Raw genomic sequence first — 26231 nt, 5'->3', positions numbered from 1 at the left:
CATTTCTCAGTCCCCTCTTAAGTTCAGGCGACTGGAAATATTACTATTGCAGTAAACGAGCCTGTTTTAAACACACGCTCGCCTGCAAACAAACGCCGACGCGACACATGAGGTCGCTTTTTATATGCTCGCGCTTACTGAAAGCTTATGTGTTTCCCCTGTGGCTCAGTGGCAGAATCATATGCTTTCATGCGAGAGATCCGCGTTCGATCCCAGCTCTCGGGGGAAATAAAATTTATGCTGCTTGCTTCTCCGAGCTCGCGGCCAGTCTTTCTTACTTACAGAAAGCGAACCCGCCTCTCGCACCACACCTTCTCAGGGTGCTCGAGTATTTTTGAGCGTCTAAACACGAGAGAAGAAAAGACGGTTAAATCCCGCAGCCCTGCGGCTGGACCACCGTCGAAGCTTAACGCTCTGTCAGTCCCCGTTGCCACGGCTACTGCAGCTGTTTACCCCGCAGTCAACGAGCCGGTATCTACCCGCTCGCCTGCGCGCATCCGTCGTTCTCACGGCAACCCAGACAAATTTCAGAAGAGCATAATGTCTGGTTGCACGGCTGACGCCGTATGGGTTTCTAGTACAGTGAATGTGCCCACGTTCTGTGCTCACCCCTGTACACAAGCACTATACATCCCGTGTCTCTCACAGAGCCCACTCTCATGAAGCAGGCAAAAGCCGCTTTAGTGTTAAAAGTAGGTCACGTGTCCACTTCTCCGTGCCCACACCTACTCACTGCCCGCTCTGTCACACGGCCTCGCACGACCGGTCATGTTTTAAATGTGAGTCCTGTGCCCGCCCTCGAGCGCTCACACATACTAACTACATTTTCGCGCCTCACACTATATGTTCCCCGTCCAAAGCCACCGGGACACTGTGTGTAAAACGGCCAGCTATCGCTACGTGCGATCCGCCGTATCTAACCACCAAGAGCGCGCGCGCCGCGCCCGCCCCTGAATGTAACTCCTGTGCCCGCCCTCGAGCGCTCACACATACTAACGAACATTTTCGCCCCCGACGCCGCCATCGCGCGTCGCGCCTCACACTTTATGTTCCCCTGTCTAAAGCCACCGGGACACTGTGTGTAAAACGGCCAGCTATCGCTGCGTGCGATCCGCCGTATCTAAGCACCAAGAGCGCGCGCGCCGCGCCTGCCCCTCCGTTTCGAGCTCTCGAGCCCGCGATGCGCGGCGATCGGAGCCCGGAGGCCATTCTGCCCCTGGCTGCACACGCAAAAGCGTGGGAAACTATTCCAGGCGCATCGGAACGGGTGCTAAGCACAGTAAAACAGGGCTATACTCTGCAGTTCGCTCGCCGCCCTCCGCGCTTTCAAGCGCGTATCGAGACCAGAGTGAATGGGGAAGTAGCACATCTACTTCGAGCAGAAATAGCTACACTTCTGTGCAAAAGGGCTATAGAACCAGTTTCCCCTTCCATGAGCGAGTCGGGCTTTTACAGCCGTTATTTCCTCGTTCCCAAGAAGGACGGAGCTCTCAGAACAATTTTGGATCTGAGACGTTTGAACGAGGCTCTTATGAGAAGACCGTTCAAAATGCTCACAACCAGACAAATTCTCGCGCAAATTCGCCCGAGGGACTGGTTTATATCTCTCGATCTAAAAGACGCGTGCTTTCAGATCCTGATAATACCCCGTCACAGGCCATTCTTGAGATTCGCCTTCGACGGTCAGGTATATCAGTACACGGCCCGCCTGTCGACACAGCGCGCGCGCTGCATTCGACGCCTGGCCGCGTCCCTTCGGCCGGGCAGCACCGTACCTCTCAAAACATTTCAGAGGTTACTAGGTTGTATGGCCTCAGCCGCAGCAGTGCTTCGGCTGGGTCTTTTACGAATGCGCCCGCTACAACGCTGGCTGAATGCCCGAGTGCCTCACAGAGCATGGGCTTCCGGCGGTATCCGCATCAGAGTGACTCAGAGCTGCGTTTCAGCTCTGAAGCCCTGGTTAGCAGCCGACTGGTACCAGCGGGGAGTGACAATGGGAGCTATCTCACACCGCAAAGTTATCTCGACGGACGCTTCCACCTCAGGCTGGGGCGCTCTGTTCGAGGGCAAACCGGCTTTTGGCCTGTGGTCAGAACGGGAAAAATGCCTCCACATAAACTGTTTGGAGATGATAGCGGTCGAGAACGCGCTCAGGCGCTTCCTCCCATTCATACGGGATCACCATGGGCTAGTCCGCTCGGACAACACGTCCGTGGTATCCTATGTGAACCGACAGGGCGGTGTCAGATCCAGGAATCTGTGCAGGCTGACAGAACGCCTTCTCGTGTGGGCTTACCGCTCGCTGCGCTCGCTGAGAGCCGCGCACGTGCCGGGCCACCTGAATGTCGGTCCAGACAGACTGTCCAGGGACAACATTCCCCCGGGAGAATGGTCTCTGCACCCCCAGACAGTCCAGTTTCTCTGGCGCCTATTCGGCAGAGCGGAAATCGACCTCTTTGCGTTGAAAGACAATGCTCAATGCCCGAAGTTTTATTCGAAGAGCGAGGACGCGCTGTCCCAGACATGGCCCAGCCTCCCGCTGTATGCTTTTCCTCCGATCTCCCTGTTGCCACAGGTCATTTCGAGGATCAGAGAAACGCACCACTCAGTGCTGCTTATAGCCCCGCGATGGGAAAACCAAACTTGGTACCCAGAGCTAGTGAGGCTGTCGCACTCACCCCCATGGCCGATCCCGGTGAGAAAGGATCTCCTCTCCCAAGCCGGTGGATCGATCTGGCATCCCCATCCAGAGCGCTGGTCGCTGCATGCATGGGTGATCAACGGATACCCGTTGACCTGTCAGAAGGGGTCGTGAACACGATCACACAGTCGAGAGCCCCCTCCACGAGACGGCTCTACGCGTCTAAATGGTCGGTGTTTTCTAAATGGTGCGCTACTAAAAACTTGGATCCGCGCGCATGCGGGGTCCCGCGGGTGCTCTCCTTCTTACAAGAGCTGTTGGAAAAAGGGCAGATCCCCTTCCACGCTCAAAGTATATGTGGCCGCTATTGCAGCGTTCGCTGAGACGACGCGCGGCCAGGCAATGGGAAGGAATGAGCTCATTATCCGCTTCCTCAGAGGAGCTAGACGGATGAATCCCCCGCGGCCCCCCTCGGTTCCCTCGTTGGATCTGTCCTTGGTCCTAGCGGCCCTAGAGGCTTTTCCCTTTGAACCGCTTGAATCCGCGGATCTAAAGTATCTGTCGCTTAAAACCGTTTTTCTGATAGCTCTGTCTTCAGTCAAACGAGTGGGTGATTTGCACGCGCTATCTGTTAGCCCTGCATGTCTTGAGTTCGGGCCGAATGACTCGAAAGTCATTCTCAGACCGAGACACGGTTACATCCCCAAAGCGATTGGAACCCCGTTTAGGGCACAAGTTATGTCCCTCTCGGCTCTGCCAGCATCCGACAGTGGGGACAGTGATAACCTCCTATGCCCTGTCCGGGCGCTGAGAGTTTACATCACGCGCTCTGCCGCTTTCAGGCGTTCAGAGCAGCTCTTTGTTTCCTTCGGCGGACGCACCAATGGTCTTGCCGCCTCGAAACAGAGCTTGTCCAGGTGGATAGTGGACGCGATAGCAGCAGCTTATGCCTCCAGACACCTGCAGTGCCCTCTGGGCTTCAGAGCCCACTCCACTAGAGGCATGGCCTCGTCGTAGGCCTGGTCCAGCGGAATTTCTAATCACGGTATTTGTATGGCGGCGGGCTGGGCCTCCCCATCAACATTAGTGAGGTTTTATAACCTGGAAGTTCCTGCCCTACAGGCAAAAATACTGTCAGCATAAGTGACATGTATGCTCTGCCCATTTCTCGTGTGCAGACTACGTTCATATGCTGGCGCTATTCTGGTACTATACTCAGGGTGAAGTGTTTGACTCAGACCGGCTGATCCGCTCTGTTTCCTATTTCCCGTTACGCGCTGTTGTCGGTGCTGGCCCGCGCTGCTGGCCACCCGTATTATTCTCTGTCGCGCGGGAATTTTTCCCTTCATGTGAGACCGACTATGTCGTTTTTCTCCTACCCTTATGAGTGCTTATGTACTGTATGGGCTCGCTCTGCCGGCCCTACTATTTGTACTGTTATATGTTTATAGACCGGCCGCGCCGCTCTATTTCATATGCTGCATTAAGTGCCTGTACTGCGCTGGCCCGTCTCTCCGACCGGCCACATTTCCCAGCAGAGTGTTTTCCCCGGTTTCCCTGGGATTCATGGGCTGGATGCTCGGCGCACACGGCGTTGACAAAGGGTTCCCGATGCGTAAGCTAACCTTACGCAATACGAGAGACCTCTCGTAAGAGAACGTACTCGGTTACTAATGTAACCTCGGTTCTCTCTAGAAGAGGGAACGAGTATTGCGTAACCTGCCGTGTCGCGCCACGAGCTTTTGCGCTTCAGACTGCGAAAACCAGAATTTTAGCCTGTGAGCGCTGAATATATACACGCTGGCCACACCCTTTCTGACGGTTAGAAGGGTGTGGAGGGCGCGAAGCGCCCTCATTGGTTGCCGCGTTCAGAGCGCTCACCGATAGGCTTAAGCAGTTGCCGCCGAGCAGCCAATGAGCACGCTTATACAGCCTGCCTAGGTCTGTCGGCTGCTGCACTGCGTTGACAATGTATACAAAATTAAGGATAATTTTTTGGCTTCAGATCTCGAAGAAAGAAGACTTTCCCGATGCGTAAGCTAACCTTACGCAATACTCGTTCCCTCTTCTAGAGAGAACCGAGGTTACATTAGTAACCGAGTATGTTAATTATTATTACTCAGTACTTAAATATATAATTGCACTGTAACAATGACACCTTAAAATATTGTAACCTAAGTTTCTTAATAAGACTTTTTAATAACAAAGTATGTTAGTTCAGGTTGTAAAAATTTCACGCGCACTTTCATGAATTGTAGTTTTACATTTTGATAGAGTTGCATGACGTATTATTCAATCAGAATGATTCTTGACTAATGAGTTAAGCACTAATGTTGATTGTCAGATGGTGCGTGAGCAGTACCTCACCGCCACAGATGACTCTGGGACCCTGGCTTCAGTTTCGGAGTACATCTACATGATCGGCATCTACGGCTGGAGGAAACGCTGCCTCTATCTGTTCGTTCTGCTTCTCCTGATCATCCTGGTGGTGAACTTCGCCCTTACGATCTGGATCCTGCGAGTTATGTGGTTCAATACAGTAAGATGGCTTTACTCAAAGTACTTTAGATCACACATTTGATTGATTTTTAATAGAAATATGAATCCATATTTGGATTCCTACATATTTAGATGAGCATAAGTCACACGAATGTTGAGAGCTCTCTGTGTTTTTGACTGTTTCAGGAAGGCATGGGATACCTGCAAGTCAATGCAGATGGGCTGAGACTGGAGGGAGAATCAGACTTTCTGTTCCCTCTTTATGCCGAGGAAATCGACTCTAGAGAGGTAAGAGTAAATGGATGGATGGATGGATGGATGGATGGATGGATGGATGGATGGATGGATGGATGGATGGATGGATGGATGGATGGATGGATGGATGGATGGATGGATGGATGGATGGATGGATGGATGGATGGATGGATGGATGGATCGACAGACAGACAGACAGATAGATAGATATATAGACAGACAGATAGATAGATATACAGACAGATAGACAGACAGATAGATATATAGATATACAGACAGACAGATATACAGACAGACAGACAGACAGACAGACAGATAGATATATAGATATACAGACAGATAGATAGATAGATATATAGACAGACAGACAGATAGATAGATATACAGACAGATAGACAGACAGACAGACAGACAGACAGATAGATAGATAGATAGATAGATAGATAGATAGATAGATAGATAGATATACAGACAGATATACAGACAGATATACAGACAGACAGACAGATAGATATATAGATAGATATATAGATATACAGACAGATAGATAGATAGATAGATAGATAGATAGATAGATAGATAGATAGATAGATAGATAGATAGATAGATAGATAGATAGATAGATAGATAGATAGATAGATAGATAGATAGATAGATAGATAGATAGATAGATTTAGTCACCCATTTTGCTCTTTCTTCTCTTCATAACAGGATTCAGCTCTTCTGGTGCACTCCTCTGAGAATGTGACGCTCAATGCCCGCAATGCCAATGGTGACGTAACAGGAAGTGTGTCCATAGGTACGAGACATACAAAATGTATTATTGGTTATATATTAAGATCCATAATGTACATTTATTGGTTTAGTTCATGATTTTGCTTAATTAAGTGGGTCGCACAGAACATGTCGCAACATAAAATAGCATTCACAACCCGTTTTACTTTCATAATGTGACATATTTCAGAGTGAAATTGGACATTTGATGAAACTAAATGTCTGTCTTTTGATAAAAAGTGTGATGTTTGTCTACATTCTCTCCTTTATTCTGTTCGTAGGTCCCAGTCAGGCTGAGGGTTTCGGCCAACTCTTCAACATCAGTTCAAACCATGATGAAAAATTATTTTATGCAGATGGAAATGGAGCTGTTGTGGGAAAAGGAAAGCTCCGTGTAACAGGTGAGCCTGAAACTAGACATGTATAATGAAAAAAAAAAAAAGATTATCTGCTGTGTGTATTAATAGTATTGTTATAATGATAAAAAAGTACTGTTCCACTTTATTGTGTTGCTGCAAATATTCATTAAAATGTATGAAGAGCCAAGTTAGTATTTAACGTATGAAACAGTTGCTTTAACACAGTGGTTAAAACTGAGATTTCAACAACAAACAACAAATATCCGCTATTTCATGATTCACAGTGGGTTTACACACTAGATTAAATATTAATACTTCATCCAAACTAGCCTAAAGCGATTTCGATTTTTGTTATGCTTAGGTGAATTTCATGAATCTTGCCAAGACCATTCTTTAAATCATATTTCACCCCAGAGTCAAAAAAAGAAATGATATTTTACTTTAAGAATGAAGGCTGTTTCAGGACCCTTATGTTATTTTCTATAATTGAATTTTTTAATGCAAAATTTAGCAAATTTCCATGCCAAGTCTCATTACTGTGATGTGAAAAAAATTACATGTTATTATTTAAATTGTACATTGCTTACGAATGAATGTAGTATTTGTTCCACATCTTAAATATATGCTGATTTTAACTGAAAAATTATTTTATTGAATTTTATTGAAAATAAACAATGCAGAAAAGTATTGGTACTAATATATATATGCATTGGTACTAATATATATATATATATATACTGTGTGGCGAGAGAGAGAGAGCGAGAGATAATTTCTCTTTAGATTTTAGGCTGAAATAATGACCTGGACATGTTTTCATTACACCAGTATTTGTCCAATGTCATAATCTGTATTCTGTTAAATAATTGCAATGATGTGATTATTCGCTCTAATGAAATGTCACATCTGATACTGAATGATTTTTACACTTTCTTTGTATGATTGTAAGTGTTCTTGTGTTTGGACAGGTCCAGAAGGTGCTTTCTTTGAGCATTCTGTTAAGACTCCTCTGGTCAAAGCAGTCCTCAACAAAGAGCTAAAGTAAGCATACACTACATAATTCATAACATCATCTCTTCCCATACTGATTGCCATTACTGTAAAAATAAAGGATTTTGGTCGTTAAACTTATTTGCATATAAACTAAAACTAACTAGCTTACTTTAACTTAGCGTTTTATAATTTGCTCCAATTTTGTCTCTGCATATGCTGTGATATATTTGTCTCCCCGCCCCCTCAAAAACATTATTGCTTAAAAATGTCAGCCCATTAAAAGTAATGGTACTGAGTATATTCCCTGAAATAACTTTTATAGAAGTCTCCAACAGGGGATTAACCAGCTGTGATCTTTGATGTCTAAGACCTGAGTCACGAAGGCATCTGGTTGTCAACAAAAGCTTAATTCTTTTTCTTCTCCAAAAATAACTTTTCCCATATAGGCCTAAATACAGTGCAGTTTCCTTCCGATTTCCATGTATGAATTTGAGAGTATTTTGTGGCCATCTTGTGTCCAAACGATGTAATGTTCAGCGTGGTAACTACTCAATGCATTCCCCTGTCATTTAAGACTGGAGTCTCCAACGCGCTCTCTCAGCATGGATGCCCCAAAAGGCGTTCACATCAAAGCCTTGGCTGGAAATGTTGACGTGACAGCACACTTTGACATTCAGCTACACTCAACTGCAGGACTGGTAAGCACAGCTGCCTGTGATTTTTCAACTTTTGTTAGATTTTTCATGGATGGAGCTACTCACCATTCCCTGATCTAGCATAACTCATATAATTTGGTTTTGAAGGAATTCGAGGACTTTTTATTGCTGTTATTTAGCAACATTGGTGTTTTAGCAAATCTGAGCACAGTCTGACACATTAACATGTCTAGTTTGAACACACGTTGTGTCTTCTTCTTAGGATAAACAGTAGACTTTAGCAAAAGTCTCTTGTTTATTCTTCCTTATTTTCTTTTAAGATGGTTGTTAATGATAGCAGTATTACTTTTATTTTAAAATGTGATCCTTGAGGTTCATGTTACCCTGGGGTGTCCAAACAGTTTTTTCAAACGGGGCCAGATTCGATGTTGTGGACATGACAGATATGACAAAAGCTTGAGCTGACAGTAGAGTAGCTTGAGATGGGACACAAATGTCAATTTTATACACAAACAGTATCTGTAAAAAAACTGAAAGGGTGAAATTTTAATATTCCTACTGAGTTCTCTTAACTCTACTCTTATTTAAACGAATGAGTTCAACACGGGTAAAATATTGTAATATTTTGTGTATAAATGGTAAATGGACTGCATTTATATAGCGCTTTCACAGACCTATGGCCACCAAAGCGCTTTACATAGCCTCACATTCACCCATTCACTCACTCATTCACACACCGACGGCGGTGTCAGCCATGCAAGGCGCCATCCAGCTCGTCGGGAGCAGCTGGGGTTAGGTGTCTTGCTCATGGACACCTCAACACTTGGTCAGGTGGAACCGGGGATTGAACCACCAACCTTTCAGTTTGTAGACAATCTACATGAACCACTGAGCCACTGCCGCCCGTAATAATAATAGTGAAACAATATTAGAAATAGTGAAACTTCCAGGAGATGTCAAAAGATCAAGGCTAATTTGGTTTCTCATGTCTTGAACCCTTTAAATGAATTGTATTTAAACCCAAAGTGAATATATAGTGTTAATCCTTATTTCATTGAATGCCTCATTATTGGGGTTTCTGTATGTTTCAGCTGATCTTAGATGCTGAATCTGTTCGCCTGCCGACATTACCTGTGGGAGAAGCCCGAACTTCAGGTGATTCTCAGGGAATGTACGACATGTTTGAGGTGTGTGTTTGTCCCAGCGGTAAGCTGTTCCTCTCCAGAGCTGGCGTCTCCTCGACCTGCAGGGAGCACCAGGACTGCTGAATGAGCTTCTGTCTGTCACACAAACAGTAGTAACAAATCTCCCATAGAAACAAGTACAGGTACTTGTCTCTGAGCAAGGTAAAATTTAGTTACAAAATGTATTATATGTTACTGAACAGTTGTTCCCAACCCTTGTCCTGGATTACCACCAACATGGCACATTTTTGTCTCTCTTATCTGAAACACACATCTGAGGTCTTGTTCTGCGTCCAAATTCGCATACAATTCGTCCTAAATAGTTTTTGAAGTTAGAATGAATTTGTCGCAAATCGTAGTATGTTGAAATGAGGATTCCAAGGATGGTCTACTTTTTCCGGTTAGAATCCAAAGTGCAGATCCGTGCAAACTCTTAACGGCTAATATTGCCCACAACTCATTGCATGTTGGACGAGGATTCAATTAGACACACAAATAAAAAGAGTTAAAAAACTACAAACATGGCGGATGTGTTGTTAAGTAGAGAGGTTTAGATAGGGGGTTTGAATGATTAATATTCAGTATGTAACCTGACGAAAACATATTTATTTAGTGTTATCCACATTATATTTCATCTGAACTTTGAAGATACGTTAGGTAATTATCTTTTAAATGCATCGTTATGCAAACAAGAGGAGAGTTCTCCGCATGAAAGACCAACAACTGGCAGATCAGATGCTAATATATTTCTCACTGATACAGTAGGAAATTGAATATGGATTTTATCTGTGACAAGATGACTGACAGGGCAGTTTAAAGGGATAGTTCGGCCAAAAATGATATTAAACCCATGATTTACTCACCCTCAAGCCGTTCGAGATGCATATGTCAATCATTTTTCAGACGAACACATTTTCAGTTATTTTAGAAATAGATCTTAGATCTTTCAGTGGTTATAATGTCAAGTTATGGGGTCCACTCCTTCAAGTCCCAAAAATGTGCATGCATCCTTCACAAAAGTAATCCATCCGGCTCCAGGTGGATAAACGAAGGCCTTCTGAGGGTAATCCGTGCGGTTTTGTCGTAAAAATATACATATTTAAAACTTTATAAATGAAAATAACTGGCTTCCGGCAACGGTCGACGCACGTTCACGGAGATGGATGCCGGCGTAGGACGTAGCGTTTGATTTAGCTATACTTCGTTCTACGTCACGACGCTTACTACGCTACGTCCTACGTCATACGCCAGCATCCATCTCCCGTGAACGTGCGTCGACCGTTGCCGGAAGCCGGATTGACATATGCATCTCGAACGGCTCAAATCATGGGTTTAATATAATTTTTGGCCGAACTATCCCTTTAAATGGTGACAGGATGCATATAGTCTCAGCCTCAGACGTCACGCCCACGGAACGTTGGCTAAACGTCTGATGCATATGGCACACTTTTCTGGAAACACTTCAGGAGTTTCGAAGTCGCGACCTGATTGGTTGAATTCTACAGGATGTCCGCGAGACGTGTGTGTCGCGTTCTTTAACGGTCCGTCTGGAAACAAATGCTGTGACGCCAAAACCCCTCGTGGAAGAAGAAAGCCGTTGTGTTTACAACTGAGACAAATGAGCGCTTACCAGGATCAACTAAACGCTGGATTTTCAAAAGTATGTGAAGTTTGCGGCTCCATTGTTGCAGTAAACTTGCACAACGTTCTTGAATGAATAATTTATTAAATGCACGCCGGTCTGTTATTGTAGGGACATCGACATTATATTGGCACGCCGCTAAACATGACGCGGAACAAAACGAACTGTGATTGGTTGCGTTATATGTCAGTCAAACGTCCTCTTGGCCAAGAAAAGCTGCGATAGAGTCCAGACCTTCTGCCGTCAGTCTGAAGGTCTGGCTACGCGAGACTAGGATGCATATAACTTGAGTCTTTACTTGCGTGCAGTGCTGAGGACACCCCAGGAACAGGGTTGGGAACCACTGTTACTGAATATTAGCCTGGAGCAGGGATGGGCAACTAAGGCCCTAGAGATCCACTTTCCTGTAGTTTTGCTCCAACCCTAATCAAACACAACTGAACAAGCTAATCGAGGTCTTCAAGTCCTACTAGAAAGTTATAGGCAGGTGAGATCCACTTTGCTTACAACTTTCTAGAAAGACCTGAAGACGTTGATTAGCTTGTTCAGTTGTGTTTGATTAGGGTTGGAGCAAAACTCTGCGGGACAGTGGATCTCTAGGGCCAGAGTTGCCCAAGCCTGGACTTGAGGGTACGTTTATCTGTTTGGTTGGGGTTTCATCATGATAGGAAAATGAAATGTGTAGTATAAACAACACACTCTCATAGCAATTCATAACTATTTTACGTTTGGTGGTTAATTCGTATGAATCCATATGATCTCATTTGTATGTTTCCGTACGATCTGCATAAAAAAAATATGGTTCCGAACAAATCACGTTGTAGGAATTCATGCAAAATCACCACCTCATAAAATAGTTACATTTTCTCATGAGATTGGGTTGGTATATGCTGTAGTTTATACTGTAAATGAAACAAAATTATTGTCTTTTTTTCTGTTATGTAAAATTTTTCAAAATTAGGCTGGGCAATAAAGGGGCTGGTCAACAGCTGACATCCTATGCAATATAATTTTGAGGTGCAATAAATAACCAAATTCTGTGTGTTGAATATCAGCTAGTTATTGTTTAAAGATGCACTCGTTATTAGATAAATTGATAACATAAAAACATTGATATGGTCGTGCCTTGAGCTCCTCTGAGGGTGATGATATACTGTATGCTTCTGTAGTCAGTTTGATTTGAAGAATTCCCACTCAAGAACTACACTACCCACAATCCCAAAGCAGCAGAAGCAGCAGAAGCACCAAATCCCACTTCGATGAAGCATTGTAATATTATCAAATTTAATTCTCTGGTGTGTGTTGTTGTAAGATATGAAGTGCTCTTGGATTTTGAATTTTATATGCAATGGTTTGATATCAAATTTGGCATCTCCGTTTATTTAGTTATCAAGAATGCTAAATAATCCCTATGGCAGCTTGAAACATTGGGATTTGCGTTTCTTTTTTCCAGAACTGTTTTGTGTATGTACTGTATGAAAATGGTGAGAGTGATCATTTGTATATATATATATTTGCAGGGGATCTTCAGATTTATACATCAGTTGTATATTATACTTTGATTGATGTATTTTTTTTTCAAACAGGTAAACTTTCATTTTGAGATTTACATATTTCAAGTGAATTATTGCCGTACTGATTGTTGAATTATTATGGTTTACTATCAAACATGCATGAACATGTAAATTACATGTAAATGTTTGAAATGTAATTTCATTCAAACTAACCAAAGAAACCATTAAACTTAGAATGTTTTATGTCCAATAAATATATAAAAAAGCTATATGTTGTATTGTGAAAATAGATCATTATTACCTGATACTACGACTTGTATGAACTGTAGATTTATTCAATGCAGGAGTTTTTTAAATAAGTATTCGTGCATAACTTATGAGACATAGCAAGTAATATAACTTGTGTGGCGAGCAGGACGAGGCCGAGGGCCGTGGGAGGACGGCGCGAGGCCGGTGGCGTAATTATGATGAGCTACACCTGTGAGACGCACCGGTCTCGCATCTCTCACGGAGGAGCGGAGGCATAAAGGAGGAGCGACGACAGTGAAGAGCGAGAGAGGACAGGCCTGTGTTTTAGTTGATGTTTTGTTTTTGGTTTGTGTTGCCAGCAGTCGTCCGTGAGGGGCTGCTGGCTTTTACTTTCATTTTTGTATTTGTGTATTTATTTATTAAATGTTTGAATGTCCGCCGGTTCCCGCCTCCTTCTTCCCGTAACATCTGAACCCCGTTACAACTTGATTATTGAACATGTTAAATATGCACAAACCAATATTCCCACTGTTAGAGGGTCTCAGACTTACAAATATGTAATATGAAATAATGAGACTGAGACAAATGACAAAATGTATTTGTCAAAACACAGTAGCCAGTGTTTAATTTCAGTCATTCTCACAGTTAAACAAAGGAAATGGATGAAAAACATCATTGACATTGAGCACCATATGAGCATCTACACTACAGTATGTTCCTCTTACACAAATTTCTGAGAACTTCATGCAAAAAATTCTCATCAGTAGAGGACAAGAGGTTCCCATTGTAAATAATAGAAAATACATATTTAATCAACACGATTCTGAGGAAATACGGATGATGTATGTGTACAGCCACAGCAGTTAACTGAAATGTCAAGTTTCAAGAGAAAATGTAATTTTGAGTGTCTCTATTTTGTTAAATGGTACATTTTTTTTTAAATAGTAATATGTGCCGAAACTAAACCCACCAATATCCTCTATGGGAAATAAAAAAGTGTTCCGTTGCTCCCCTAGCCAACAATGTATGCATATATGTTTAGTTCAGTTGAGATAAAGGTGATTGTGAAATTATGGAATAAATTTCATTCTTGCATTCTATAAATCTTGCAACAAGACCAATTCCATCGGTAAACACTTATGAACCTACAGTCATATTATATCTTATGATGTCTAGGTTATGCACTGATATCAATATCACACTTAGATTGAAATGTATGCATACATTGAATGTCAATTACCAGCTGAGAAAAAGTTGTATGCACAATATATGAATTACTGGCACTGATAAAGATCCCATAAAGGAACCGTGAGCTGACTGACCTGTCATTGCTTGATTGCACATGATAACTTTTCAGGTGCCATTCACTCAAATTCCTACAATCACTCAAGTGCTATTTACATAAAAGTGCAGTGCAACTCATGCTAATAAATCACAATACCATCAACTTAATGACTATGGCAGGAAAATACATTTCTAGAAAAGATAAAAAAGCAGCATCGGTATTCATTATGTACAAAGGAACAACAATAATCAATAAATGTAGTTAAACTTAAAATAATAAAAGGTATTTCTATGCTTTTGAACATTATGTACACTGCTGCATGTTAAATAGCGTACACTTTTTTTAGGCTCAGGCAACCTTTCAGAGAAATGGAGCAAATGTACGCGATAATAAGCATGGGTCACAGCATCAGAGGTGGCACTGTTAAAATAAAAATGCCAGCTAGATATATCATTTTATTTTTAAAAAGTCTGTTATAACTATTATAATATTTACTGGTCTATATTGCACAACCACCGCTTTGCTTTGTTGATTTATCCGTTAGTGTTTTGCATTGTCTGATGCTGACATTCAGATTTTTTGCTGGACAAATGTCTCAAGTTTGATGATTATCCGAGCTGTACATTCCATTACTCTCATTGCTACTTCCGAAGTATACCTGTCATTGGGAATCTGAGGGAAGGGCAATAGGTCAGGGTAGCGAGTTCTCAGGCTGTCCACGCCATAACCTTCCAGGATGTTTACATCCTTGGCCAACCCTGTCAGCTGGGAGTTGTATTCCTCTACCTTCTGCGCAAGTGCTGTGGGCTTCACGTCTTTGTCTGATTTTCCTCTGACTGCATAATCTGCTGCAATTAATGCAAGCTTTGTTGCCAGGTAGCATTTGAAACATACCCATTCATTGGCATTTTTATGAAGGTCATTTCTTGCAGCAGAAAAGTTGGCTCTTGCTTGCCTTAACCACCGCCGTGCCTCCACAGGGTTACCAACAGACTTGAACGATGGTGGTACAAAGAAGCGATTTGAGTGCGATGTGCCTGAATAGCTAGTAAACTGTCCTCGGAAATGGTGTTTTTCTGATTTATGGCTTGTTGCTTCTTGGTTCCATGATGTGTAAAATCGTTGAAATGAGAATTTCTCTGACTGGAATCGTGTGGAAGATGAAGAGTAAGGTCTCCTTGATCCTCTATCAGTCGTCTGCTCTGCTTGTGTTTGCTTCTCCATCCTGCTGATCTCACTCTGTAGGTGTTTGAAGACTTCTGTAGCGATGTCAAGATTCTCTGCATTTTTGTCAGGGTGCCACTTCAAGTATAAGCGCCGGATAATCTTCTTGCGTTCAGTTTCAGAAAGTTTCCAAGCTTGTTCTATTACTGAAGTAACTTCTTTTAGAATTTCTGGTAATGCATTGAGTTTTATCTTTTTGGGGGACGCCTTTGTTGGAGGAGCCCTGTGATTTTCCTTTCCAGGAAATATTGGTGGGACCATTCTGGAACGAGGGGAATGACCCTCCGAGGGGCTTGTTGGAGTTGGTGTGCCATCTCGAATATTGGTGCTATCATCCTGTCTAGAAAATTTATACAGATCAAGAGAGCTCACAATTTTGTACTCACTGTACCCAATGTCAATTTGAAAGCACTTGCCGAGGACACTTGGACTTTCCTCCTCTTCTCGTTCCACTTCTTGAACGATGATAGCGTATGTGTAAGTTGGCTGGTAAGTGCCTAAAATATCACCTCCCTCTGAATCTACCAGGTAACCAACATACTCTCCAGGATAAAAGACATTCATGGGGTCCATGAGCAGTAAATGATGAATCTCAGCAGGTATGGGTGTACCAGGTAGTGGAAGCTCCAGCTTTGAGGGTTCAGTTGTGTCATACTTGACACCAAGGTTGTCTAGCTTCTCTGTTATTCTATAGATGTCATTGCAACCCAACATAGCAATAAGATAGGAGGTGTCTGAAATCAGGTTGTCTGTAGCTGACTTGAGGGTCATTGCTAAGGCAAGAAGAAAATTAATGTCTTTGCTGTCAGAATGCTGAATGTAGAGGTGGATAACAGCTGTTCCATATCTTTTAAGAAAGGCAAGAGTTTCACTACGGCTGTGGAGAATTGGGCTGCAGCCTTTCACTCGCAATGTAGTCTGTAGTTTCTCAAAGCAAGACACCTTTAAGCCCTCACACAGCGCTTTGCATAACCGTATTGCTTTCTCCTCATTCACCATGTATGCATTCTCATTCTCATGTTTCATGATTCGAATTAATCCAGTGATAAACTGCTCTGAGGACAGAAGCAATTGAAGCCGTCCCTGCAGGGAGCAAAGGGCACCAAATTGGCACATTCTTGGTGAGTCTTCATCAAGTTGTTCCTCCAAGACACTACTCAGAAGCCTGGGCCTCAGTTTTTGCGGAAGCAACATGATCAGCTTTGTGTGAAAGGCATGGTCTTTGCCTAGGTAACACTGGCTCATGTCAACTAGCATCTGAACACCAACATTACCCTGAATTCGGCTCTTGAAGTGTGGTGCATCGTCAAAGACCAATGTGTTTGATTTGGCCAATCGTCCATCATGACTTGGAAGGTAAAATGTCAAATCTCTGAGATTCTCAAGGTCTTTACGGATCTGTACTGGGTCATTCTGGAGACTTTTGAATAGCCCTGAGACAGTTCTTTTCACTGTTCTCATTTCATTTGGGTCAAGCTGCTTGCCTTCTGAAATTCTATAAATCCGACACAAAACTTCAACATATTGTTTTGTTGAAACAATGTCCTCAGTTCCCAACAGTTTGAAAAGTTGGTGAAATGTACCAAGCTCGAGGGGAAGTTTGTACAAGTAGGGTTTGAAGTCAGATTCATTGTCCAAATTAATGACAACCTCTTCTGGTTTAAGGAGTTTCCAACCCTCCTCAACCATGACGAAGGCTACTCCTCGTAACTGAAAGCGGAATTCATGTTTATCTGCATTCAGAAATTCATAAATGCTTCTCAAGACCTTGCTTCGTGTTTTCACTGTGTCATCATCCAGGTTTGTAATGCTACATATATTTTTGCAATTGCTAATGACTTTTTCCAATGGTGGGTCCACATTAACATTTAACATGGTCAAAATAAGATCAAGTTGCTCTTGGCTGGTAAGTGTGTTTCCTTCTTGGTCTTTTATGCTTGCTGGGGTGGCCCTTTCTGGTAGTATAGGACAAGATGTCCACAACAACTGCATGATATCAGTTTGTTTGAACTTTGGATTGACTTGTGATCCATTGAAGCGAATTAGAGGGACGGTGCCATTCATTTCTTGGTACTGAACGTGAAGACGAACAAGCTCGGCTGGTGCACGCTCTGGGCATAGGAATGGTATCATAGAGAGTTCTTTGAGGAATGCCCCATCAAACAGATCTGTTCTCTCATTGAAAATGTGAGTTAGGAGTACATCTACAATGGTCTGAACTTTTTCCTTTGACCAGTTCTCTGTATGAGCTTTGATGCTGATCTCTTTCGCAAACTGTAGAACTTGCTGTTGAGATACTACATATTTCAAGCCAATGTTACGAAGGAATGCTATCCATGAGGGTAAAAAGGATGTTCCGCTTTTTGGCTTTGACACCTGCTCAATTTTTCTGAAGAAATCATTGGGAATAAAGGCTTTTTGTGAGAGCATTACTTCAAACACTTTAACTGTTTGATCGAAGAAGGCTTTGGCAGGTTTTAGTCTACTGGTGGAGTCATGAATGAAGGACAGAGCTTCAAGTTTTTCAAAGAGTTGATCCTTGATGCTGGATGGCTCCTCCATTGCCAATAACCTTTCCTTTAGATAGATTACATGTTGGATTTTGGCATCATGTGATAAAATGTCAAATTTTGGAAAGATATGATTCAGGTACACCTCAAGGTCATCAATTGGTGTGACCCCGAGAAAGCTGTAGAGTTCTTTCAGCTGTGGACTGTCAGTGAGAAAGGCTGAGGATGTATTGTGTGCCCACTTTTCAATGTCGGCAGAGGGAACGGTCTTTGTTAGAACATAGCATGCTCCGAAGTTTGCGATGCAGATGTACCGCCCACTGACAGCTTTGTAACATGGCAACAGTTTCAGACATTGTACATCATCCTGGGTCAGATTAGTCAAATTGCAGTTGAAGTACAACAACAGTGCTTCAAAGTCTTTGTCTGTCAAACTTGCTGTTTTGAACGCTGATATCTGGATCATGTACTCAAGTGCTCGAAGTATGCTGGAAGGATTGTCTATATTTGCTGTATGCTGGGCCAACAGAGGCAAGACAGGACTCTCTTTGGCACATATTTTATTCACAGCCAATTGAAAGCATCCTCCCTTCATCAGGGTATGAAAGACTTTGTCATTTTGTCCATTTGGAAAGATGGCTGCAAAGATTAAGCTCAGGGGTAACAAAACGTCATGATCTGGCACAACCAATTTGTTTCCTGACACCATAAATTTGATTCCTGGAAGAAGTGCCCAATCCTTCAAGATGTCCAGAATGGTCTCAAATGTAGGGATGATCTCTGTCTGGTCATCCTTGGTTGCAAGTTGTTCACTGATAAAGTGCCATGCACTTTTAAGCCAAGATTCTGTAGGAAAGTTCTCCTTCCATTTTACTGAGCTCCTTGTTCTGCACTCTCGGGGAAGTGCAGATCCCAGAAGATCTCCAAAACTGCTTATGTCAAAAGTCTTAGCCACACCTGCCTTTAGAAGGATGTTACTGTACCGTATGTACAGTGTGTGCATGAAAAGTTCCTTCCTTGATGCAATAAGTTCATGATGATTGCTCAGAAACTTTGGATGTCTGGAGTCAAACACTTGCAGAACGTTGTCCATTGTCATCAGTAGTGGCAGCCCCTCTATGTTTATGTCATTTTCCTCCACATCTTTGAAGCAGTAGTCAACCAGCAGTTTCAGACCATGGAACAGCTTGAAATTGGACTGTTGCAGTCGACATGGTAGCTTTCCAACTTGGCAAGATGTGTCTGGAGATGAGAATGTCAGCAGGAATCTGCGAACATCCTCTGGTGTCACATAGTTGACTGAAATCCCAGCATCTTCAAGGCAGAAGTACAGACTGGCTGTCTCATCACAGCTGTAGATTAGGTTGAAGCCAACGTCCAGGAGCATGGCCTTCATTCTGTAAACATTTTCTGCCACAGATTTTCTTGTGGTTATGTTATACTCTGTGTTTTTAAGATGCTGCAACTCATCCTGAAGTAAGTTGTCAAAGAAAGCTTGGCCTTTGGTTGAGGTGGATGTGTTCACCCAGGAGATGTATACTGCAGAGTGCATATCAGCGTTATCAACGTGGGGTGCTCTAACAACAGGGAGTAGTCTTTTCAAGTCTACATGAATGCAAAGGTAGATTGCCTTTACCAAACAATACCAATCTGGTTGAATGTCCAGTCTGTTTACAGGAAAGATAGACAAAAATTTTCTCAAAATATCCCTGACAACATGCATTGGAGTTCCTTGAAATATTGTCATAGTGGGGTCAGGGCCTGGAAACAGTCGACGTTTCAGCTGAATAAGCAGTTCTACACATGCAGGCGCGATTAGCACTTTCATTAGATTGTTGTTCCAGTCGCTCCTCACACCAACTCCATTGTCATCCCTCCACAGATTTCTTCTGGCAGAGTCTAAAGCAAAATGGCCATTCACATGGAAAGGCAGGCCAGTCTCCAGAGAAAGAGGAAGAAAACAGAAGGCTCTGTGTGTTTTTTTGTAGTTGTGGCTGGTGCATGCTGCAACACCACCACGTGGAAAGAGTGTTATGTCCTCATTTTTGTGAGCTGAAATTACACTCTTAGATACCTTCTCCATATCAGAAAATCCAGATCTGTTGCATATCAGCCAAGTCGTAGAATTACCATCTGTGTCTTCTATGTCCATTGTGTAGGTAATCTGTTGCACTGGAATTTGAGCCAGCTGTTTTTTCTTGGAGACACTGTCCAGAACTGAGGCGTGAAATTGTTTGCGTTTTAGTCTATCACCATCTGAGATTTTCGCTGTCACAGAATAAATAGTTTTTAAATCCCCAGTCCCATTCTCAATTTCACATATGGAAATTTTCTCCATGTGATTCAAAAACATGAGAAGTTCTGCACCATCTGTTCGTATTTTATCAAGGAAATTTTGAACCATTCTGTCTGAAGCAGGTGCTGAGCTGATCTCTGAGATTTTGGCCATTTCTACATTTCGTATGGGAAATCTGAACATTGTGCTGCGTTCCAACTTGAAGTGATTTCCAAGGTATAAGTTGAGTACATCAGAAAACTGGGATCTGAAGTCTGAATCCAAATCTCTAAACATTCTTCCTGGACTGACAGATGTTGCTCCAGGTGCAAAACGGGCATGTGGATCGAAGATGCAGAGAATGTCATTATTTGAGATAAAAGACGGACAGTCAGTAATGTGATAAACTGAGTTAAATCCAATGCCATATTGCCCCGTTTTTCCAGGGTTTGCCTCTTTGGTGCCCCTTCCGAGATTCTGGATCCCCCTTATATCATCCTCGGTAAATGGTTGATTGTTGTACACACAGAGTGATGGGCCTTGCATGGGAACCCATTTGTCATCAAAGACTCTGTCAGTTGGGTGGGTCCTGGGATCAAATACAAAGTATATTTCTGTGGCTTTTGCATCATCTGCATTCTGTAGGAGCTCTTTCAACATCTCCTTTTCTGATGGATAAGCATTGAGGATACTTTTTATTCTGCTGGTAAGCTTCTCCTTCTGCCCAAACTCACTTCCAAGGGTAGTGAAGCAGATGTTTGAGGCGTATCTTTCTAAGGCTTTGTGACGTTTTGGAACGGTCCCCAACTTTACTGCCACCTCTCTTGGAATATCACCATGGCAGTATTTAACGGTTGTGTCCCTGACTTTAATCCAAGGACAGTCATTATAACAAAGTGATTTTGATGGCTGTAGTGTAAAATTGCCATCAGGAAGAAGAATCTCCCCATAGTTGCTTAGGCAGAATTCTTGATTTTTGTCTCGGATCAAGCTCCATATTCCCTCACTAATTATTCTACGAGACAGCTGAAAGTTTTCTTCAGTAAGAGGTTTTCTCCCACATTCATTCTTTATCAGCTGTAAAACTGCTGAGAATGTTTCAACAGTGAAGCTCGGGTGAACTCCAACATTTTCAAAAAGTTCCCGACAACTATTTCTGTACTTGTTGGGAAGCTGATAAAGATATGGAGCAGCATCAAAGTTTAAGTGAAATGCTACTTTTGATGGTTCCACGTATGTGTTCTCGACTAGAATTGAGGAGAATGTTTTTAGCTCCTCCGTGATTTCCTCTTTCGCAGCACTGGACTGTAGCAACTCTTCATAGAGATATTTGTAGCAAGCATTGGTTATGTTCTCTTGATACAGAGTCACACCATCAAAGGATTTTGAGAGCTCTTTCAGCTGGCTGATGACTAATGAAACCATTGGCTTTTTTATCAATCCAAGAAAGTCTTTCACAGCCAGTGAGATAGGACCACATCCTTTAAAGGAAGGGGAATTTTCATTCAGAATAGGCTTCATTAAACACACAGTGTCCTGATGGTCTGTTGTATAAAGCTCTTTTGCTGAGAACATGGTAGATTGGGAGAAATTGTTTCCATGCCATGGAAGTGAAAATCCAGCTGGCTTTGTCAAGAATGGAAGGAACTTGATATTTTGTAATTTGGCAAGATACTGATTTGCTGCTGGATCTCTCATTTTTAGTTTTTCATCAATGAGACTAAGGATCACACTGCTCCTGTGGCATGCAATCGTGTGGTCATTTTCATTTAAAGCCAATACAGACTCAGCCCGTTCAATCAAGTCTTCCCAAGAAAGGTCATCCTTGACCATACCCAGCTGCACTAACTTCACCAAGCATACTGGATTGGTATAGTCTCTTAAACTTCCTTCAGGGAACCTTCCATCTTCACTGTTGTACAGCTTGGCTACTCTGCCCTCTGGATGTATGAGTCGAGATGGCAAAACAAGCTTCTGTGATGGTCCTGAACATGGAATGCATGGGGTTTCTCTCAGTATGGATGCAAACTCCTCATGTTTTTCATTGAGTACATAATACATCAGAGGGTCGCGTAGTTCCTTATCTATGTCTTGGATATGGGGGAAGAACACTTCTGAGAAAAACTGTGTCTCTGTCAGGGTGTTCTCCATCAATTTTCCTTTACAGCCAGCATCATCAAAGCCTTCCTTGACCCAGTCTGGCAGCTCAACAGCACAGAGATCTTGGGCACCACACTTTCTGAGGTATTTTAAGAATATCTTGAAAGCAGCAGACCCAATGTCTGGTCTGCAAAGCAAAGTGTCATCCAAAAACCGGACATCCTTGATTGACACCCAGGTTTTCCCATCAGAAAAGACTTTTGCACAGTCATCACCAACACCTTTTGCTATTTCTTGATAAACCCCTTGACAAATCAGACTGAAATCATCATGGACAACTCCAGGGTCAGGCCAGGCAGCATAATAGCTGTAGTCCAATAATTCCCCATTTTCTGACATTGACCTCAGCATATTAAGTGCAGCCAAGTACGCTTGGACAATCACATGTCTCATAAAAATGGAGTTCCATTGTCCTTTTGTGTCTGTCTTCCAGATCTCTTTGCGATTTGATGTGACAGCAAAGCAACCATTTATGTGCACAGGTAAGCCAGTTTTGATTCTAAGGGGTAAGTAGCAGAAAACTTCCCCAATTGGTGTTGCACTTGTCTTTACAGTCCATTTTCTATTGTCTTCTTCAGAGAGCAGCACTGCTACGCCTCCACATGGAACCAGACCAAGGCGTTTTCCACTATCACTCAAGGAGAACTTCAGAGCTTCTGTAACATCCATGCACGAACAGATAAGCCAGTTTGTATTTTCCACTCCCTTTTGTGGCATGTCATCTGAAAGTCTCTTAGTTTGTGTGCCTTTAGCTGCCATCTCAAAGTAGGACGATGGGTCCTCTTCAGAACCTCTGAACAGTGGAGACTGAAGGTCAACAATGCGTCGGAAGACATTGTGGAACTCCTCCACAACAATTCTGATGATGCAACCAGACTTGGGGACCTCTGCTGGGACTCTGCTAGTGGCTGCAACTTTTTTCATGACTTTGGCAGCAGATTTCAGAACACTTAGTGGACCATAAGCTGCTTTGGAAGACCACACACTCTTGTTTATCGTGACGACATCCTGCGCAGCAGCAGGATTTGGCTCCTCACATTTCAAATATTTCAAGACCATTGTTCCAACATGCTGTGTGAAGAGAATGAGCCGGTGACCACAGATACTAAATTCATCTACAAGAGAGTAGATGTCAGTGGTATTGTAGTAAATACTGCTGATTTCACTTACAGATGCCTCCTGCTCAGTTCTGAAAGGAAGTCTGAAGAGCGTCCCATCATACTTGTAAGGGCACTCTAGTGACAGTGGAAGCTGACAGTTAAATACATTGATGAAAGATTTAAACTGATTGGGAAACTTCCGTAGCCGTTTCTGCTGTTTGCTCCAGTTGATTTTGATGCCTGGATTTGACTTGTCTCTAATGTGTTTGCTGATGTGATTGATGTTGGGATCAAACATGATCATGAATTCTCTACTCATGATAATGGGTATGTCAGTCACATGATAAACAGAGTTGAACCCTAGGCCAAATTTGCCCACTTTGTCAGCTTCACATCTTTTCATGGACCCACCCAGCCTGGTTATATTAAGGAAGTCTGTATCAGAGAAAACAGAATTGTTGAAGGACCACAAAGCTGGGCCATGACAAACAATCATGCCAGGGTCGAGCAGATTCTCTCGGATTTCAAGATTCTTTCGCATGTCAATCAGGAAACTACATTCAGTGGCATTTGCATCGTCAGCATTCTGCAAAAGCTCTTTGAAGATATCTGCCACTGATGGATACTCCTCTAGAATGTTCTTTATTCTCACAGTTAGAGGCTCTCTTTGGCCTGACTGTTCAAACCCAAGATTCTCTGGGTTAATTAATCTTGTGCTCAAACATGGAACTCTTAACCATTCAGCAGTTTTCATTGGAATGTCATCATGGACAAGGATGATGGGCTCTGAAACGTCATCTAGTAAGTCATTCAAATCGTCTACTTTGATGTCACAGTATGTGCATTCGTGGATAGGTCTCATAACCAGTTTGCTTGGATCTTTGTGGTAAAGAATGGGTACATGCATGTCAGTATCTACTGATATTTGACTGCTGTATAGCCACCGTAAAATATTTATTAGAAGAAGGACATTGCGTTTGCTCTCTTCTTTTATCATCTCATGCTCACTCCTTTGCCTGATCGTTTTGATAACTTCAAACACATGGCTGGGAACAACTTCTTCAATAGAGCCACATAACTTAAAAAGCTTGTTGAATTTTGCAATAGTCTTTGGTAGTGAGTACAGGTAAGGCTGGAGGTCCAAATCTGATATGGGCTTTAAAACTGTGTGTCCAGGGGAAACAAAGGTCTTCCCTGTCCAAACCCAGTCAAAAGGCAGAGACTTGACAGCTTCCCTTGCATCCTCCAAATGGGCTTGCATGAATTCATATATCTCAAACAAGATCTGCTGAAACTGATACCAGTCCTCAGTGGTAAACGCTTGAGATCTGTGCCAGTCATTTACTGCTTTCAAATGCTGGAGCACTTGCTCTACTTGAGGCTCTAATGACAACTTCAGGGCTTTTTTCATGCCCGCAGAGGTGCGTTCCACCAGGGAAACCGAAGAACCAACAAGCACAGCATGAGAAATATCACACATTTCTGAAAGAGAGGAAATACTGCAAGAATCACCTCTCCAAGCAAGTGACTTTGGGTAATTCAGAGGTCTGTCTTTACAAACAGGTACCCATTTCAATTTTTGCAGGTTTGTCTGAACCTCAGAGGACTTCACCAACTTTGTCTGTTTGTTTAGGATAGTAAGGAGTGTTTTTGCCTTCATTAAAATGGGATCCCATTCTGGTTTGCTGTTTCCTTGCAACTCCTCAATTTTTCTGGCAACCTGAAGCACATCCTTTTCATTTAGCTGAACCTCATTTTTCAGCCCCAGCTGCCTCAGTGAATGAAGGACATCAGGAGATGATGTATACTCATCTGGGGGAAACCTTATCTTTTCTTCCATGAAGAAAAGGTTCTGCAAAATCTCCAACTCTGGATCAAAAAAGTCTGTTGGTGAATGTGGTTTTTCTGAAGAGGTATAAATAAACTTCAGTGAAGAAAGCCAACTAATTACTGCCTTGTTTTCATTCTTCAGAAAAGACAAATGAGTGAGAGCCCAGAGCATGATTTTTGTGACTTCCTCTTTTGTGTAGAATCCTTTCTCAATGTCCTGAATTATCACCTTCAGGCATTCAGTGCTTTTCACCTGCTCAAAGTTCAACAGCCGTATTAGACGGATGGTTGCCTCATCACTGCAGTCAACTACATTTATGGACAATTTCACATCTAATGGATGCTTGGCGGTATGATGTAATACTCTGGCTCCTTTCAACAAGGTAAAAGGTGAAGGGTCTGTTTTGGACTTCTGTCCAACTTTGTCAAAGATGGGAAGCTCTTGGATTATGCGTTTCTCTTTTTCTGTGACATCAGTAAGACTGGCTAAAAAACATCTCAATGCAATCTTCTGCTTTACAGAGAGAGATGCAACTTGGCTTGCTAATCTCTGGGATGAAGAAAATCTGTCCATAATTTGCAGTAGGGTGCTTGGTGATAACTGGTGAATGTAATTTTTCAGGAGTGGATGCTGTAAGCAAGGATCAAGCTGCTTCAGGATAACACAGCCAAGCTTCTTCATGACTTCAACTAAGTCTTCCGAAGGAGGGCCCTCTTCCTCATTTACAAGAAAAATGGGTGATGGAATTTTCAACCGCAGTAGCTCTAGAGAATCCAAGGTGTCAGTCAGTGGCACATTTGGAATCAAAGGCAAATCTTCAAAGACACTAAGGTCATCTGCAAAGTTAATGTAGAGATGCTTCCAAATCATTCTGAGCCAAGATGCAGAGGGGTGATTCTTCTCTTGATCACAAAGGTTCCACTGAACTGCAAAATCTCTAGAAGGCCATGCTGTGCTAAGGACTTCTTTGATTAGCCGTGCTGATCTCTCTGGGGTTAGCACTTGAACCTGAGTGCAAGGCCTCCCTGAAAGCACAAAAAATATGATGTAAGCTGCACTTGGTTTTAGACAAAATATCAGACT

At 42.8% G+C, this 26231-nt stretch overlaps 2 protein-coding genes across 9 annotated transcripts in view; one reads left to right on the top strand and one right to left on the bottom strand.

The window, feature by feature from the left end:
- The window catches only part of sgcg (sarcoglycan, gamma), a 17849-nt gene extending 4650 nt beyond the window's left edge, over positions 1 to 13199 (top strand). Inside the window, exons 3-10 of one of the 6 annotated variants that reach the window (XR_014030467.1) lie at positions 4970 to 5180; positions 5327 to 5428; positions 6107 to 6194; positions 6451 to 6570; positions 7494 to 7566; positions 8093 to 8216; positions 9266 to 9520; positions 12170 to 13199. Coding sequence is in view for 4 of the 6 variants with exons in the window: in XM_081370456.1 (XP_081226582.1) it covers positions 4986 to 5180; positions 5327 to 5428; positions 6107 to 6194; positions 6451 to 6570; positions 7494 to 7566; positions 8093 to 8216; positions 9266 to 9442 (879 nt within the window). In the remaining 2 variants the exon portion in view is untranslated. Of the gene's footprint in view, positions 1 to 4969; positions 5181 to 5326; positions 5429 to 6106; positions 6195 to 6450; positions 6571 to 7493; positions 7567 to 8092; positions 8217 to 9265 lie in introns of all 6 variants that reach the window. The other 5 variants (XR_014030468.1, XM_081370458.1, XM_081370457.1 and 2 more) reach the window with 5 other exon arrangements.
- Positions 13191 to 26231, bottom strand: part of sacs (sacsin molecular chaperone) — a 26295-nt gene continuing 13254 nt past the window's right edge. For all 3 annotated transcript variants that reach the window (XM_081370448.1, XM_081370449.1, XM_081370450.1), the window contains one exon: positions 13191 to 26173. In XM_081370448.1, coding sequence (XP_081226574.1) covers positions 14619 to 26173 — 11555 coding nt within the window. In that variant the 3' untranslated portion in view covers positions 13191 to 14618. The remainder of the gene's footprint in view (positions 26174 to 26231) is intronic.

This window comes from Scardinius erythrophthalmus (genome assembly GCF_964197995.2).
Source record: "Scardinius erythrophthalmus genome assembly, chromosome: 7".
Classification (NCBI taxonomy): domain Eukaryota; kingdom Metazoa; phylum Chordata; class Actinopteri; order Cypriniformes; family Leuciscidae; genus Scardinius; species Scardinius erythrophthalmus.
This window is presented reverse-complemented; position numbering and strand designations above follow the sequence as displayed.